This window comes from Eurosta solidaginis, chromosome X (assembly GCF_040869045.1).
Source record: "Eurosta solidaginis isolate ZX-2024a chromosome X, ASM4086904v1, whole genome shotgun sequence".
Lineage (NCBI taxonomy): Eukaryota > Metazoa > Arthropoda > Insecta > Diptera > Tephritidae > Eurosta > Eurosta solidaginis.
The window spans coordinates 142,420,590-142,439,160 of NC_090324.1; the positions used below are offsets into that span (position 1 = coordinate 142,420,590).

The 18,571-nt window shown below is 37.7% G+C and overlaps 1 protein-coding gene across 12 annotated transcripts in view; it reads right to left on the bottom strand.

The window, feature by feature from the left end:
• The window catches only part of PIP4K (phosphatidylinositol 5-phosphate 4-kinase), a 1,849,876-nt gene that overhangs the window by 991,738 nt on the left and 839,567 nt on the right, over window positions 1–18,571 (bottom strand). The window contains exon 10 of one of the 12 annotated variants that reach the window (XM_067758121.1): window positions 2,200–2,715. The exons of the other annotated variants lie outside the window; for them this stretch is intronic. Within the exon in view, the coding sequence (XP_067614222.1) occupies window positions 2,574–2,715 (142 nt within the window). The 3' untranslated portion in view covers window positions 2,200–2,573. Of the gene's footprint in view, window positions 1–2,199; window positions 2,716–18,571 lie in introns of those variants that run through there. 12 annotated transcript variants of the gene reach the window in all.

The window sequence follows — 18,571 nt, forward strand, 5'->3', positions numbered from 1 at the left end:
TTAATTTTTTTAACACAATTGCTAAAAGTTCGTCATTAAAATCCATTTTTAGTATAATTAAAATGCCTAGTTCAGCATTTAATTTTTCATGTGAAGATGATGATGTTATTATTGTGGATTGAATTACTTCTGAAGGAATTGGAATTTTGTCTCCTTTTTTAAATCGAGGGTTGAGTTAACAAGTGCGGAGGAATTGCATCAGAAAGCAATGGAGGAATAACAATATTTGGGCATTTGATTTACATAGACTTTGTGAAAATTTTATACAACAATTACTTACAGAACTGATGGAATATCATTTTCATTTAAAAACTTATGGAACTCCTAGAAAATTTTAAAAGGTGGCAACATATGGAGAATTTGAAGTCAATATATTAGCATTTAAGCGAGATGCACATTGTGCTACATATGCCACAAAATTTCTTGTTGCTGTAAATTTGTATGATTGTGTAGTAATAAAAGAAACAATATTGTTTTAAATATTTTTTATTTTAATTTTTTTATATATTCACATAAAATATATTATTTCAAATTTAAAATATTTGTACATTTATAAATAAAACATTTATTTTGACTAAATTTTATAAATCCTTATAAACTTTGTGTCATGTGTCTAATACGAGCAAAACCACCGATACCTTTATATTTGTATACAATTCCTAAAAACTCATTAAAAAGTTTATCTTCAGAGATCCACTCAATATCACAACTAACATTATGTTTTTTAGTTGAAATTCCAGCACATCCCAAATCAATATCATCCGCTTTAATTTGGTCATCGAACCACGGTTGTATTAAAAATTTTTATTTTTGAATATCTACATCATTTTTAAAATTAACTTCAAATGAGGGAATTTTTTCCATCTTATCATTTAAATTAATTTTTCCAACATTTAGTAACCCTTTAGTATCTAATATTCCAGTTATAGGAACAGTTGCTACTGTTGGCTCGCAAAAATCAATACAATTATTTACATTCTTGGGTATATCTTTTGGTTGGATGACTTTTTGTATAGAACCTTCAGCTAGTTTTATCTTTGAAGAATGTTTTCTCTTGTGCTTATTCTGCTTATCAAATTCTTCTGCTAGTATTATCTTTGAAAGTTGTTTCCTCTTACGCTTATTTAATATATGCGGCTCCACTTCAGTTGTACTTTGCAGGGATTGTATGGGCTCTTCTAATTTTTGAAGCTGCACATCAAATTCTTCTGCTAGTATTATTTTTGAAGATTGTTTTCCCTTACATTCATTTAATATATGCGGCTCCACTTCAGTTGTAATTGCAGGGATTGTATGGGCTCTTCTAGTTTTTGAAGCTGCTCATCAAATTCTTCTGCTGGTATTATTTTTGAAGGCTGTTTCCTAGTACCCTTATTTAATATATGCGGCTCCACTTCAGTTGTACTTTGTAGGGATTGTATGGGCTCTTCTAGTTTTTGAAGCTGCTTATCAAATTCGTCTTCATAAAAACTTTTTAACACCTTATCGAATTCCTCTTGATCGATCACAAAATTAAACAATTGTTGTTCGTCATCAAAGTTTATATACTTTTCAGAATCCATTGCTCTACGTTAATATTATTTCCATAAACATATAATTACAAATAGCTCATTACACTTTAAAATTCATATTTATATCTCCTCGAACAGTAGCAATTGTTATCATACTGATTACAACCATTTGGGGTCCTTAAACATGACAGCATATAAATTACATATAACTTTAATTAATGATAAAGTAGTCAGTTTTGAAAATTTAAATTTCCCAATACAAATAAAAAATATTGAAATATTTGAATCAAATAATCCAGATATTAGTGTAAATGTGTTTGGTATAGAAGACAATTTGGTAGTAGGACCCTATTATTTAACAAAAGAAGAAAAATCCAATCACATTAATCTTATTTCTTTATACAGTGATGATTTCAATGAAAGCCATTATGTTTGGATAAAAAATTTAAGTAGATTAATGGGGCATCAAGTTCCAAGAGATGGACATAAATTATATTTTTGCAATACATGTCTAATACATTTTAATAAGGAAGAAAAATTACTAACCCATAAAAAGCATTGTAGAAAAATTTTAACACGCATGCCTACACCTGAGAAAAGAATGCTAAAATAGGAAAAATTTCAAAAAACAATTAGATGTGCCATTTACTATATATGCATATTTCGAATGTATTCTAAAACCAATAGATATCCAAATTCTAGTAGGACTCAATGTGTGCAAGAACATATTCCTTATGCCTATTGTTATTTAATGTACAAATGTATACAATATAAATGTAGAATGTAGCGCGTCTGCGATTGCCGAGTGATAGTACTTGACTAGCGAATAGAATATTGTTCATGCGCGATGGCAGTGGTGAGTGTTCGTTGGCGCCTTTCCACGCACGGCTGCGCATAGGAATTGCCGCCGTCTAATGGGGATGGAGGCGGCTTAAACATCCTGCCCGCCCTGCTGGGAGGTGCTGGTAAGCACCTTCTGTAGTTTTTGTAAGGCGCGGGTGGTGGTATCTAAGCGCCACTGGCCGTGCTGCGCCGTTTGCAGACTTTGCGGGGTGCGCGCGATCATGCGCTTGGCCGTTCGTTCGGTTTTAGGGGTTGCCGCTGGTTTCTACTCTTGTTAGATCCGCTGCGCGTGGTAGCAAGGGCAGAGCCGACAATGAAGGCAGCTGTCGGTCTCTGCCGTGGGAGCCAGATGGGTGTCGTCCTGGAAGTATAAGAGCAGAGAGAAACGAGAAGTAGTTGGATAAAGCAAATGATAAACGGAAAGTTAGTTCTACAAGGAAAGTTAATTATACAAGGAAATGTATTTAAGTTAGAGCGCTGTGCGCGAAGAGTGCTCCATTGGAAGAAAGCACAGTTTAACTAAGGGGCGCATGACAAGCGCATTTTTGGTGCGAACCTCTACAACCCGAACATGGTTGTCAGGTCCGAGGCGAACGTTCTCGATTCGTCCCAGACGCCACTCGGGGGGTTTGGAGCGAATCTCCTCTAATTGCGACGAGGTCGCCTGGTTGAGGATTTCGCTGTGGCGTTTGCCATTTATAGCGCTTCTGAAGGTCCTTCAGATAATCCTCTTTCCAGCGTCGACTGAATTGGTGATGAAGCTATTTAAGTTTTTCCCATCGATTTATCCAGGAGAGGTCTTCCGCGTTTGGCTCAGGAATGGCTAATAGCGGTGCACCTCGAAGGAAGTGACCCGGAGTGAGCGCTGTGAAGTCAACTGGGTCCTGGGATAGTGAGGTTAGAGGCCTCGAATTGAGAACTGCTTCAGTACGCACCAACAGCATCGTGAATTCTTCGAATGTAAACTTGTGGGATGCAGCGGTTTTTTGAAGTGGGTTTTAAAACTTTTTACTGCGGATTTCCACAAGCCGCCCATATGAGGGGCACTGGGTGGAATATACTGCCAGTTTATTCCCTGGGGGGCATATTTCTGCACAATGTCCGAGGAGCATTCGTTAAGAAATTTAACGAAGTCGCGTTCGAGTTCGCGCTGAGCGCCAATGAAAGTTTTACCATTGTCGCTCATCATTTTTGAGGATAATCTCGTCTGCCAACGAATCGGGCGAATGCTGCTCGAAAGGCTTCGGTGGTAAGGTCCGAGCATAGTTCGAGGTGTACTGCCTTTGTGGAAAAACAGACGAATACAGCCACGTACGTTTTATGATAGTGGTCGACCTCAGAAAGGATGCTTTTATTTGGAATGGACCTGCAAAGTCTACTCCTGTTGTGGAAAAGGGGAGTGAGAAATTGCAGCGCTCAGGTGGTAGAGCTGCCATTATTTGCGTGCGCGTTTTCTGTTTGAAAAGCGTGCAAGAATTGCATTGAAAAATGCATTTCTTTATAAGAGGCTTTAGTTTTGGTACGTAGTACTCTTGCCGCATTAACCGCATTTCTGCATGAAGAAGCAGGCGGTGTAAACACTCCAGATACAACTGGCAGAGCCTTGAATCCGGAGGAAGGATTACTGGATGCTTCTCGTTGTATTGCATTGTAGAAGGTTCCAATCTTCCACCGATACGTAGGAGCCCGTATCCATCCAGAAATGGGTCTAAAGCCAGAAGGGAACTCTTTGTGCTTATGGGCATATTGTTTTGTAAGGCGCTCTTTTCCGCCCCGAAATAGCGAGATTGTACCATTGCCACAAGCCGCGTTTTCACATGTTGCAACTCTTTGTTCGTCAGATGGGGATTATGTGTTGTTGCCACCGATTTGGATTGGTTGCAAGCATTGTTCGCAAAGCGGAACACGTATGCAATCACACGGAGAGCTCGAGAGTATGAGGAGAAACGTTGAAGAATATCGTCGTCTTCCTCGAGTGCGTGATAGGCTTGCGTTTCTTGGGTGGAGAAGCGCTACCTGCTTTCGGCTTTGGCCATGCAGAGATGTGGCAAGAAAGCCATTGTGGTCCGTGCCACCAAAGTGAAGAGCCTATCAAATCATGCGGCTTGCAACTATGTGTGCCAAGATCAGCAGGGTTGTCTTGGCTAGATACGTGGCGCCAGGTGCCGCTAGGAAGATATTCTCGAATTTGAGAGGTACGGTTGGCCACATAAGTTTTCCAGGTCGATGGAGATTTTTCTAGCCAGGCTAGTACAATCTCAGAATCTGACCATAAGAATGTGTTGCATGCTTGTAAGTCGAGCTGTTTTCGAACAGCTGAAGCCAGTTTGGCGAGTAGGACTGCACCACATAGCTCTAGGCGGGGTAAGCTTACAGTTTTTATGGGGGCAACTTCGCCTTTCGCAACCAAAAGTGAAGATTTTATTTGGTTGCCCACATGTGTGCGGATGTAAATCGCTGCGCAATATGCTTTTTCCAAGGCATCACAGAACCCGTGGATTTGGGTGCCTTGCCCTGGAACTACATTAACCCATCGAGGGATTTCGATGTGGCAAATGACTGGCAGATTTTCTGCGAAATGTTGCCATTTTGATAATGTTGCGGGTTTGGCGCTTTCATCCCAATCGCTGCCATCCAGCCAGATTTCTTGGAAAAGCATCTTGGCCGGGATCATAACTGGCGACAGCCATCCTGCCGGGTCAAAAAGTTTTGCAAGAGAGGATTAAATTTGTCGCTTTGTGACCGCATTTTGGGTGTGTTCCGGCAGAATGGTTTATGAAAATTTGTCCGTGAGCGCGTTCCATCGAATGCCAAGAGTTTTGGTATTGGAAGTGCTCTCCAATTTCAAGAAGTTGGAGTCTAGAAGATCCTCCTTCGGAAACTGTTCTAATATAGCCGGGTGATTAGCCGTTAATTTCTTTAGTATGAAACCAGCTGATTTTTGAGCTTTTATCACTTTTACGAGTGATTCAGTGGCGTTATCGATGGTATGACTTCCTGATAGGATGTCGTCGACATACGTTTGCGTCTTGAGAATTGTTGCAGCCAACGGAAATGTTGCTTTCGTGTCATCGGATATTTGATGTAACGTACAAATAGCGAGATATGGTGCACAATTGACGCCGAATGTAACCGTTTTCAGATTGAAATCGCTAACAATGGAGTTGGCCGATTTGCGAAATAGGATTCGCTGAAAATCTTTATCGTCCTCGTGTATGAGGATCTGACGGTACATTTTTTCAATGTCTCCATTGAACACATACTTATGCTTACGCCACTGTATAATTAGTAGCATGAGATCTGGTTGGAGGGTTGGACCAGTGTATAGCATGTCATTCAGGGATTGCCCTGACCCAGATTTTTTAGAGGCGTTGAGAACTACACGAACTTTGGTGGTGACCTTATCTGGTATGACTCCCGCATGATGTGGCAAGTAAAATGAGAAGACCTTGCCATTCGAAGTTATTTCACATGGTTCGGTAGATTCCATATGATCAAGGTCGAGATATTCTTACAACACATTGTTGTACATTGTACCTAACTCCCCCTTTTTCTGAAGCGATCGCTCCATGCTGAAAAACTGCTGCAGAGCAGCCGGGCGGGATTTGCCGAGGGAGAGTTTTTCAGGAAACTCTTCCTTGAATGGAAGTCGCACAATGTATCGACCGTTTGGTGCACGTGTCGTGGTTGTTGCGTATATCTGCTCACACGCTTGATCCTTGGGGGATATCTGTGGAGGTTGTGGAATTTCCTCCTCTTCCCAAAATTTCCTTAGTTGAGAACTGAGTGTCTCGTTTGACGCTTGGACTTGCGTCGAGAATTACACAACATTTTCAGTTATTGGACCACAGAGAATCCAACCAAAAATGGTTTGTTGCGCAAATATACTACCGCCCACCTTTTTTATACCTTGCAGCAGAATTTGTGGAAGTATGTCGCTGCCAATGACCATGTCAGTCTGACCCGGTATGTGGCAACTGGGATCAGCGAGCTCAAGGAGTTTGAATTGCTGCCAGATTTTGCGACTAATGGTGGATGTTGGCAGATTATTTGTCAGTTGCGGCAACACAATGGCATGAGCCTTTATCCTTTTCATGGCCTTGGATGCAACCAGTGTCAAAGGACAAAGCTTGGAGGACTTTTGTACGACTTGTCCACCCATGCCAGAGATTTCGAACTTTGAATATTCGAATGGAAGTTTCAACCATTTTTGAACTTTCGAGGAAATGAAAGTTCTTTCCGAGCCCTGATCAATAAGGGCTCTCAATTGAAATAATTCCCCTTCGTGTTCGACTGCGACCAAAGCAGTAGGAAGGAGAATTTGGTTATCATTGGCTTCATGCAATGATTGAACCGGTGCGTGTTTTGAACAACACGGTAGCTCGCTAGAATCGGAGCTATTCTGCGTTTGTAGAACGGGAGATGTTGACTCAGCAGTTGTGTGCTGCACGTTTGGTGCATTCGTTCGCGGGGTGGAACGTTGAGCTTGTGGACTCGCATGCAACAGCGTGTGATGCCGTTGATGACATGTCGAACATGGCCACTTGCTCGTGCACTCATTGATTATATGAGTGCTGCTAAGGAAGTTTGTACACAGCTTAGCTTGTTTTAAGAATTGTGTCCGGTTTTGCACAGACATTCGTTTGAATCGTGGACAGAATGTAATAAGGTGCGGGGAGTTGCAACATTGGCAATATTCCTTTTTAGATTCTGCCACAAGGGTTTGCGTCCTGTTGAAGGACCTGTTTTGCGCAGAACTTTGATGAACGACTGGTTTTTGTTTGCTTGGTTGAAGCCTATTGACCCTTTCAACGACTTCATATCTCGAGGTGAGAAAGTCGTTCATTTGTGACCATGAGAGTAGATCTCTTCGAGAAGAGAGAGATTGTTCCCAAAGTGACAGGGTTGTTACTGGGAGCTTTGATGAACAAATGTACACCAGAATCGGATCCCAACTGTCTGTCGTAACTCCTTGGGAGTGAAGGACGGATAGGCAGTTGTTGATTGTATTTTGCAATTTCTGAAGTTGCTCACTGTTTTCGGATGGAATAGTGGCAAAAGTCAGTAAGGATTTTATCTGGTTGTCAACCAAGATACGCTTGTTTTCATATCGTGACCGTAAAGCTTCCCAGGCAAGGTCAAAGTTATCATGGCTCAACGGATATTGTTTGACGATGGAGCCGGCTTTGCCTTGCGTTTTGTACCGGAGATGGTACAATTTCTGAGCACGGGAGAGCCTTGTGTGGTTAATGTACACCGCTGTGAACATGTCACGAAAAGCGGGCCATTCTTCATAACCACCATAAAAGGTCTCCGTGTCGCATGCTGGGACTTTAAGGTAAATATTTGCCTCAGCCGGGGGTTGTTCCACGCGGGGTGGTGGACTCGGCGTTGCGATCATTTTGATCAACGAAAGTTGATCAGCAATCTTTGCTTTTGTCACTTCCTACGTATCAAGGCATGCGCATTGTTTGCCTTGTACTGAACTCTTGAAGTCTTCAGGGAAACTTCCTTCTGGTTTCGAAAATACCAGATCGTAAGCCGATTGAAGTCGTGCCCAATAATCATCTAGTGATTTGTCCTTTATCATGAGATACGATTCAGAGTGATCCTGAATCGGTGCTTCGCTAAATTTTGCACAGTATCTCATCAGATTGTCACTTTCCGCGATGAACTTTTGCGCGGATGGGTCAACTGATTTGGATTTCTGCCGGGGGGATGTTGACCTTTCCTTGGCCGTTTCTTCCTTTGGGCCACCTTTTGGTTTTGTCCCGGTTTCGGACGTTTTTGGGGGACTGAGAGGCATTTTATGCAAACTTTTGGGTTTTCACCAAAAAAAACCGAATAAAATATTTGTACACTCAGAGAACGTTCGCAAAATTCGAAGATGGAAAACTCTTCGTGCCACAGAAATTTAAAAAAGGGTCAAGCACGGACAACGGGACGTTCCTTAAATAATTTAAATCCGCGAAATTCGGAATTCAATAGTATGTATAATGTTTTGTAAAAACAAAAATAAAAAATTTAAAAAAAATTACAAACACTTTTCACTTATATATACGTGTAAATATACGTGTGGAAATAAACGTGTATTTGTAAATTACTGGTATATATAGGTATGTTTATATTATAAAATAATAATACTTTGAGGTTTGTAGGAATATTTTTGAAAAGTTCCTATAGGGACGAAAATATCTCAAACTTAGTTTTGTACGACAGAATAACTACAAATGTACGTGCGCAATGTACAAACGTATGTATGTATATATGTTTGTTTGTGCGAACGTATTCACATGAATCAGATGAGCTTCTCTGTTTATGTTTACAAACAGAAGAGTTTGTTTTGATTCGCTTCTTCGTCGCTTTAATGTCGCGTTTCTTTTGTGAAGCTGAGTGCGCTTGATTGCACTGTTGGAACAGTGCAGCAAAGAAAGATGAAAAAATTGCTACGGTGAGAGTGGTTGAGAAATTTGATCAGCAGTACACAACTCTCGTTGCTAATGTAGCTCTATGTGCTGGGAGAATGTCGCTGGAAGAGCGACTTGAACGTGTGAGTAAACACGTATGATGTTCTCTGAGTGGAGAAGTATGAATGCTGGAAAAGCAGCTTGAAATTATTTGTACATGTATGTAAGTATGTACATACATACGTATGAATATTATATTTTTCTATATGCTGCGAAGCAGAAAAAATGATTTGGAAGTTGAACTGTATCGCCAAGTTCAACGCTCTGTGCGAACAACGGGGTAAACTCAGCTGTAGAAGAAATTTTTGATGATGTTGTTCTTGCACAGTGGGTTTGAGTAGGCAAGTAAACTGCAATTTTTTGTTGGTTAAATACCACTAGAAATATGTATACATATATATATATATATATAATTGGCGGATTTTGCCTATTGGAATAGCGGAATATTTTCTACCAATTTTTAGCTGCAAACCGTTTGCAGTAAAACCAACCGTAAGAAAATTTCCGCAATATTTATATATATGTGTATGTGGATATATATATATATGTTTTGCAGTTTACAAAAAATAATATAACTTTTGTGGAAAAAAATGTTTATTATTTTTTATATTTTTTATGAAAAATAAAAAACTGCCTACGCGCCGATTCCTGAATTTATTATGCTGCTTTTATTGTTATCTGGTCTGCTTGTTGTTGGTTGATTAACTGGCTGTTGTTGCTGCTGCTTGGCTTCTTATAAAGTTGATTTTAGATGATTTTTTGTTTGTTTTGTATTGTGCACCAAAAAATAATTTTCGCAACCTTTTTTGTGAATATATGTAGGTGTGTTGTATTAATTTTCTCTAACATTTTTTTTGTAAATTTTAAATTTTCCGTAATTGTTTGTGTTTTTAAATACGATTGTATATATGTATATATGTGTTTGTTTTTTAACCAAGCACAAGGACATTTAGTTTTTTGCAATTGTATTTTTTGTCTTTTTTCGAAAAAAATTTTGTTCGAAATTTGTTTTGCAATGTTCTGGTTTTTTTTTCTGAACTCAATTTACTCAATTTTTTTTGTCAATATGTATGTAGCATACATATGTGTATATTTTGCACACACTGGCACTTTTATTTAATATATTTCTCTATTTTTAAGGACTTCTGTGTGAATATTGTTGTATATGTATATTTATTTAAAAGTTAATAAAAATTTTTTTGTTTTAAAATTTTAGGGGGGCCAAAGATGGCTCGAAGGACCATGAACAAAAGTTTGGTCTCTCTTCGCTGCACTCTTATAAACAATAAATAGATTTTTGAATTTTTTCGAAAACATTATAAAATTCACTGTTCATTTATTATCAATGAGAATGAAAACGTTAACACAATATTAATTTTGAAACCGATATTAATTTGGATATTTAAAATGTACAAAATGTATACAATATAAATGTAGAATGGAGCGCGTCTGCGATTGCCGAGTGATAGTACTTGACTAGCGAATGGAATATTGTTCATGCGCGATGGCAGTGGTGGGTTTCGTTGGCGCCTTTCCATTCGCCGCGCACGGCTGCGCATAGGAATTGCCGCCGTCTAATGGGGATGGAGGCGGCTTAAACAATCACCTATATTTGAGTAAAATAGTTAGAATGCATCCATTAACTGCCAACCAACTTTGGCGTCAATACGATGATATATTTTGCCATATTTGTGGAATGGAACTTTTATTAAGTGATAGGGTAGCAGACCATTGCCATTTAACTGGTGAATATAGAGGCCGAGCACATAATAAGTGTAATTTAGGATATCAGATAGCAAATTGTATTCCAATATTTTTGCATAATTTATCTAAATATGATTGTCATTTATTTATTAAAGAGTTGTCTTCTGTAGAGGGGGATATAAATATTATTCCCTTAAACAAAGGGTTGTATATTTCAATATCAAAGAGAATATATGTTAATAATAAAGATACCATTGAACTTAGGTTTTTAGATTCATTTCGATTCATGCCTTCTAGCTTAGACAGTTTAGCTAAGAATTTAAGTAATAATCATTTAGAAATAACAAAGTCTTATTTCGCCAACGATCACCACTTTGATTTAATGAAACGTAAAGGTATTTTTCCATATGACTACTTAGATTCAGAAGAACGTCTCAACGAAACACAATTACCTGATCGTTCACATTTCTTTAATAAATTATCAAATGAATCGTGTAGTATCGATGATTATCAGCATGCAAAAAATGTTTGGACAACATTTAATTGTTCCAATTTATTAGATAATTTATTATTATATCTAAAAGTAGATGTGCTACTCCTCAGTGACATTTTTGAAAATTTTAGAAAATTATTTAAAGGAATTTATCGAATAGATGCTTGTCAATATTATACATCTCCAGGATTATCTTGGGACGCAATATTCAAAATAACTAGAATAGAATTAGAATTGTTTACTAATGAAAGCATGCATAATTTTATAATGTCGGGAATTAGGGGCGGGATTGCTCAATGTTGCAAACGGCTTTCAGTTGCTAACAATAAATATTTAAGTGATTACGATGAGATTAAGGCTTCAAATTATATAATTTATTTAGATCTTATTGATTGAAAACGTAGAGGAGTTTGACGTTTTTAGCATACCAGAAGATTCTTTAGTCGGATACATATTAGAAGTAGATATAGATTATCCCATAACCACTCACAATATTCATAATGATTTCCCATTTTGTTTTGACAATAAAAAAGTTGGTTTAATGAAAAACTCAAAGTTGATTGGGGATTTGAGAAACAAAATAAAATATATTATTCATTATAGAAATTTACAACAATGTATTAAGCATGGACTTGTATTAAAGAAAATTCATAGAATTCTACAATTTAATCAATCAGATTGGCTAAAACATATATTGATTTAAATAATTATCATAGAACTTTTACAGCAAATAAGTTTGAGGAAAATTTCTTTAAATTGTTGAATAATGCTTTGCATGGGAAAACTATGGAAAATGTAGATAAAAGAGTAGATGTTAAATTAGTACAAGATTGGAAAAATACTAGTATTGGGGGAAGAGGTAGGAAAAAATTAGGTGCTATGTCCTTAATAGCAAAACCAAATTTCCATAGTCTAAGCAAATTTTCTAATAATTTAATAGCGATTCAATTGAAACAAGTGTCAACTCTGTACAATAAACCGATACATATTGGTTTTACCGTATTAGAACTTTCCAAATTTAAAATGTATAGTTTTCATTATGATTATATCAAAGAGAAATATAAAAATAATATTGCTTTGAATTATATGGATACTGATTCATTCATATATGATATTCAAACTGATTACTTTTATAATTGTTGAGTTCGAATTAACATAATGAGCAAGCATCGTCAATCATGTCTGACATTTGCCTTATTCTCATATTCTTATATTTTTCCTTTCGCCTTTGAATTTTCTACTTATCTACTTGCTTTTTTCGCTGTGCACTACATACCGCCACAATTAATTAATTGTGAATATATTTATCAGTTGAATTACAATAAAGTGTATTGTTATAATTAAGGCGAACTTAATCGAAACACGGCTTTTTATGATTTGCATTGGAAAGGTATCTCCGCATCCACATACAGTCCACCAAATCAACCCGCAGCTGTTACCAACACGCAACCCGCATCACCAATAATGATATTCGTGATGATATTTCAAAATTTTTCGATACATCCTCATATCCAAAGGAAACTGTTTTAAATTTTCCTCCGTTGAATAAGAAGGTTCTAGGTATGATGAAGGATGAATGTAATGGGAAGATAATAAAAGAGTTTATAGGTTTAAGAGCAAAAACGTATTCATTTAAAATTGATAACGATATAAATGAAACTAAAAAAATTAAGGGAATAAAAAAGTGTGTAACTTCTACATTGAGTTTAAGTGATTTTAGAAAATGTCTGTTGGAAAATAAATTGTATAATGCATCAATGTATACATTTAGATCTAAACTACATACGGTTTATACACAAAATATTTATAAAGTAGCTCTAAGCAATATGGATGATAAGCGAATTGTACGAGAAAATCATATTGATACTTATGCTTATGGTCATTTCGAACTTATAGTAGTACTTTTCTGTAATACATTTAAGAAAAACATTAATAAACAATTTATATTGTATTACATAAAAATTACTGTGTTGTATTTTTCTTTCTGCTCATAACTGTAATGTATTGGCGGCTTCAGATTCTATAAATAGAGGTCGATATCGAAAGGGGTTCGATAATTTTATACAGCTATAAAAGATCTATAAAAGAAGTATACCACACCAGATTCTTATCAGATACACACAAATGATAGGTAACAGATTTATCAGATTCTTATCAGATACACAACTGATAGGTAACAGATTAACCAGATTCTTATCAGATACACAACTGATAGGTAACAGATTTCGTCACAGATCGGTCACTCATTAAAAATCATATCAAATAATTATATGACTGTATTATCAAATCTTGTTAAGATCAGCAAAGTATTAAATGAAAAACTTAAAAGAATGAAATTGAGAGAATTGGATAGAATCAACATATTAGAGGATACAGACATTCTACTAATTAAGACTGTCTCGGCCGTTTCATGTTCATAACGAAAACTGGTCTCGCAAACACTTTGTCAAATGTACTTCCCTTATCTTCCTTTTCTGAAACACAGACGCACACAAGTAGATTACGCATTGCTTAATGAGATGGCACGTTGTAAGTAGATTACGCATTGCTAGACACATTTTTTCTTATCGCACGCACAAAAAAATTTGTTTCACAATTTAAGCAGTTGATAACTCCACTGATTATTGTATGCTTATCCATAATAAAATGTATGAATATATTCGATGACATGTTGCAAGTAGATTAGGCATTGCTTACTCTAATGAGATGTCATGTTAAAAGTATATTACACATTCCTTACCGCACACAAAAAGTACTTTATTGTTCTATTCTTCTACTATAAAAGCTCAGCTCAGATCCACTTTAAATTATGGAAAATTCAAAGAGCAAAGCCATAATATGATCAACATTTTAAACTCAAAAATTGTAATCTACAGCGCATACATTAGGAGGGATAATCTCCCTCTTAATGATTCTGCGCGATGGCGCCGAATTTTGGAGAACGACCAGCAGCGTCAAGAGTTGCTTGACGAAATTGTTGAGGGAATGCTGGTGTATTTAAAATTGCAGCCGGATTTTATAAATTTTTCTAACATATCAATAGTTGTATGAAACATTTATTTAAGTGACACTGAGGTGGGATATTTTTCTGTCTCAGTATCACTTTGCGAAAAAGATATGGACGCTTTATGGTCCATAGGGGTGGGCGAAATTCGATTTATGGAGGGTGCCATAACACTCTCATTAAAATACTAAAAAATAAAAAATTTTTAAATTTGAAATAAAAATTGTTTTATTTATTTATTTTAAAGGTTTATTTGAAAAAGTAAGTCTTTACAGGTAGAATTTACAACGAAGTTGATTATAAATTGTTGTGTAAGTGTTTATAATTTTGTAGGCTTCCTCATCCAAACGCTCTAGGTGTGAGCAATTGCCAGTGTCTGGGCCATCTATTAGAATTCGACCAAACACAGTTTTCATAGTGTTCACCGAAATGATTTTTTATTTTACTTAATTTAATTTAAATTGTTTCAGAAAATTAAATATGTCTACTGCTGCTGACGACGACGATGACATGTTTGTGATTACTGAACCTTCATATGCAATGTTTGATATTAACGATCAACATGAATTATTGTTGGATTTATATCGTACGAAGTGTGCTCATATAATGCTTCTCGTTTATGTAATGTCTCCGTATTGTCTTCCGGAAATTCAAAGCAATAGATATTTAAAATACGGTGTATATAATTGCTGTAATAAGAGCATTTAATTCGCATTTCACAATTATCGTAAACTAAATTGAAATGTCTATAAAAAAACCTCTGGGCTTTCAAGAATGCCTCCTATTCTCTTTTCCTTTTCAACTAGTAATTCTTTAAAATTGTCAATAGCCTCTAGAATGGTGTACGCACTTTTTTTCACACCCTGTGACTCAATCCTTTGATCGCGGATAGTTGATCTAAAAGATCTCCCAGGGCTCTGCGTTGTTGTTGTTGTTGGTGGTGTTGTTTTTAATAATGAGGGGTTGAGCTCAGGCAAACTCTGATCTAAATTTGAATTTTTACATTTATTTTTAAACGTAATGAAGTGTTTGGAATATTGTATTCAAAACTAGTCTGTTTACTATTTTCAAAATTTCTAAAGCTGTTTATATTTTGTTCTAGATTCATAAATTGATTATAGGGATAACTTGTTCCATAACTTAAGTGAAACAGGCAAATAAGTAAAATTTTTATTAAATTAGCTAATTTCATATCGGTTTTTTATTTTTATCTATACATGTGTGAGTCACATTATACAATGATCATATTGTAACGATTTTACTGCAATTCCCCTTATTTGCAATCTTTTGCCCACGTTCGTATCGCTAAACTGTGGAATAAATAACTCCAATATTGAATAATGAAAAAATGGCCTTTATTAAAGTACTCCAACATAACACTTATACTATACAAATAGCTTGTTTAATAACCAAACTGATTGATAGCTCAAATGAAACTCCTCTTCGCCTCTACTGTCGCGCCTTTTATACTTTTTGATTTCTCATTGCATACTTTCAGGCTTTTCTATTCCAGAACTTACTAGTTAGTTTCAGCTACAAAATCGCCAGCCACAACTACATTTATAACTTCTCATTTGAGTAATACTTGCACAAATTATTTCCCTCTCTTGTGACAACTCAGATAAGATATATGCATGTGTTTGTGCATTGGTTCTCCGCTGCCCGTATACGTACATATGTGTAGACGCAATTATTGATTCGTTTATGTAGATACATAATGATTGAATTATTGATGTGAATTCACGTCACTGCTTAGCATCGGCCTGGAGATGGCAGTACCCCTTAGTGTTGCTAATATTCGTAACGCTGCCCTCCACCTAAGTCTGATCGTCCCGATCAGACAAATCTCTCGATTTAAACGCTGCTAGCCTCTCCAGGTGAACCACTTTCATTTTGGTTCGTGGTTTGCCAATGGTTTGTATGCGGTACACTACATCGTTGATCCGTTTTACAACTTTGTATGGGCCTTCCCAGTTACACTGCAATTTCGGGGACAAACCATTTTCAGTTGCGGGTTGTATAGCAGCACCAAATCTCCTTCCTGAAAACCTTCCGAATTAATTGCTTTATCCTACCTCGCTTTCATCTTGTCACTCATAATCTTTGCTCGTTGCCTTACCAGATCGTGTATATCTCTCAGCTCTTCTTCCAAGACACCAGTGGATTTATTGACATTCCTCTCCGCATCGGCATCTATCCCATACTTCAAATCAGCTGGCAGTCGAAGGTCATTGCCAAAAATTACCTTTGCGGTAGTTTGGCCCGTTGTCTCATGTACTGCCGACCGGTAGGCCATCAAGAATAATGATATGTGGTCATCCCAGTCCTTATGGTACTTGTCTACTCCTTTCCTTAAATGTCCCTCCAACGTTCTATTGAAACGTTCCACCATACCATCGGACTAAGGATGCAATGCAGTTGTCCGTGTTTTCCGAATGCCCAACCTCTTGCACATTTCTTGGAACACAGCTGATTAAAAATTCATGCCTTGGTCAGAATGTATCTCCATTGGTACACCATAACTTGCAACCCATTCGTTTGTAACCACTTCTGCTACTGTTTCTGCTCCTTGGTTTGGGATTGGGTATACCTCTGGCCATTTACTGAAATAATCCAAAACCACCAGTACGTATTTGTTTCCGTGGTTGCTAGTAGGAAATGGACCTGCGACATCCATGGCGATCCTTTCAAATGGTGCACCTGAAATATACTGCTTTATCTGGCCATGACTTCGTGTTTTGGGCCCTTTCGCTCTGTTGCATACCTCGCAGTTGGCAATTCACTCGGTGACCGACTGACGGCAACCAACCCAATAGAATCTCTGCTTAATTTTCTCGAGCGTCTTTGTTATTCCAAGATGACCTCCACTTGGACCATTATGCAGCTCGCTGAGCACGCCAGGAATCCTCTTTCTGGGAACAACTATTAATTTCTTCTTGCATTGACCATCCTCACTCTCCCATACTCGATGAAGGCAACCGGATATCAATTCTAAACTGTTCCACTGTGCCCAATATGACTTCACAATGGGACTCTCTGCTGACATCTCCCCTCTGCTTGGTCTTTCGTTTCGTTCGAGCCCTTGCATAACATGTGACAGATCTGTATCTTTTAGCTGACACTTTCTTAGTTGTTCCTTGTCCATTCATCCATACACTACCTTTTCGATGATCAATGGAAAAGTCATAGCTTTGTAGTCGCTCGATCCACCGTGCCAATTGTCCTTCCGGATTACGGAACTGCAGAAGCCATTTTAACGCTGCGTGATCTGTCCTGACACGGAATCGCTGGCCGTAGAGGTATTGGTGAAAATGTTTAATGCACTCTACCAATGCCAACAGCTCTCTACGCGTAACGCAGTAGTTCCTCTCTGGTTTTCCAATCGAACGGCTGTAATATGCAACTACCTTCTCCTGTCCATCGACCAGTTGTGATAAAATGCCTCCTTATTGCATATCCACTCGCATCTGTGTTGGAAGAAATGTTGCTCCTGGAATCGGATATGCTAATATTGGGGCAGTGTACAACCGCTCCTTCAATGTTTGGAAAGCCACTTCTTGCTCCTTCTTCCATTCAAAAGCTTAATTTTTTTTGTAAGCCCATATCCTCCATTATGGGCTACGCTGGAAAAATTTGGTACAAATTGGCGGTAATATGTGCACAGCCCAAGGAAACTTCTCAATTCATGTAGGTTCTGTGGTCTTGGCCAATCCTTTACAGCCTCTATCTTTTCGTTCGCAGTGCAGATGCCCTCTGTCGTTACCATGTGACCCAAATAATTTACTTCCTTTTTAAACAGCGTACACTTTTTGGGACTTAACTTCAGACCAGCGCCAGCTCTTCTCTTGAAAACTTCCTGCAAATTCTTAAGATGTTCATCAAAGTTCTTCCCCAATACGATGATGTTGTCCAGGTACACCAAGCATGTTTTCCAATGTAGTCCTTTCAGTACCTGGTCCATGAGTCTCTCAAAAGTAGCTGGTGCATTACAAAGTCCAAAAGGCATCACTGTAAATTACCAAAGACCATCACCGACACTGAAGGCTGTTTTCTCTTTATCTTCCTCCTTCACCTCAACTTGCCAGTAGCCGCTTTTCAAGTCCAGCGTGGAAAACCATTTCGTACCAGATAGCGAGTCCAGAGTGTCGTCAATTCTTGGCAATGGATAGCTATCATTTTTCGTTACGTCATTCAACTTCCGGTAGTCCACGCAAAACCTCATTTTTCCATCCTTCTTCTTTACAAGTACTACCGGTGAGCTCCGTGGACTATCTGATGGTTCGATGACGCCGCTGTCGCTCATTTCTTGTATGATTTGACTCACAACTTCCCGCTTCGCCAGTGGAACACTACGTGGAGATTGACGAATCGGCCTAGCATCTCCAGTGTCAATTTGATGTTTCACAACATTGGTGCGGCCTGGTTTGGAACCATCCTGGTCAAATATGTTCGCGTACTTTAGGAACAGTTGTTTTGCCTTATTCTGATAGGCCTCCTCTAGCCCCTAGTTCATGCGGTGATGTCATTTGAAAGATCAGTATTACTAGAT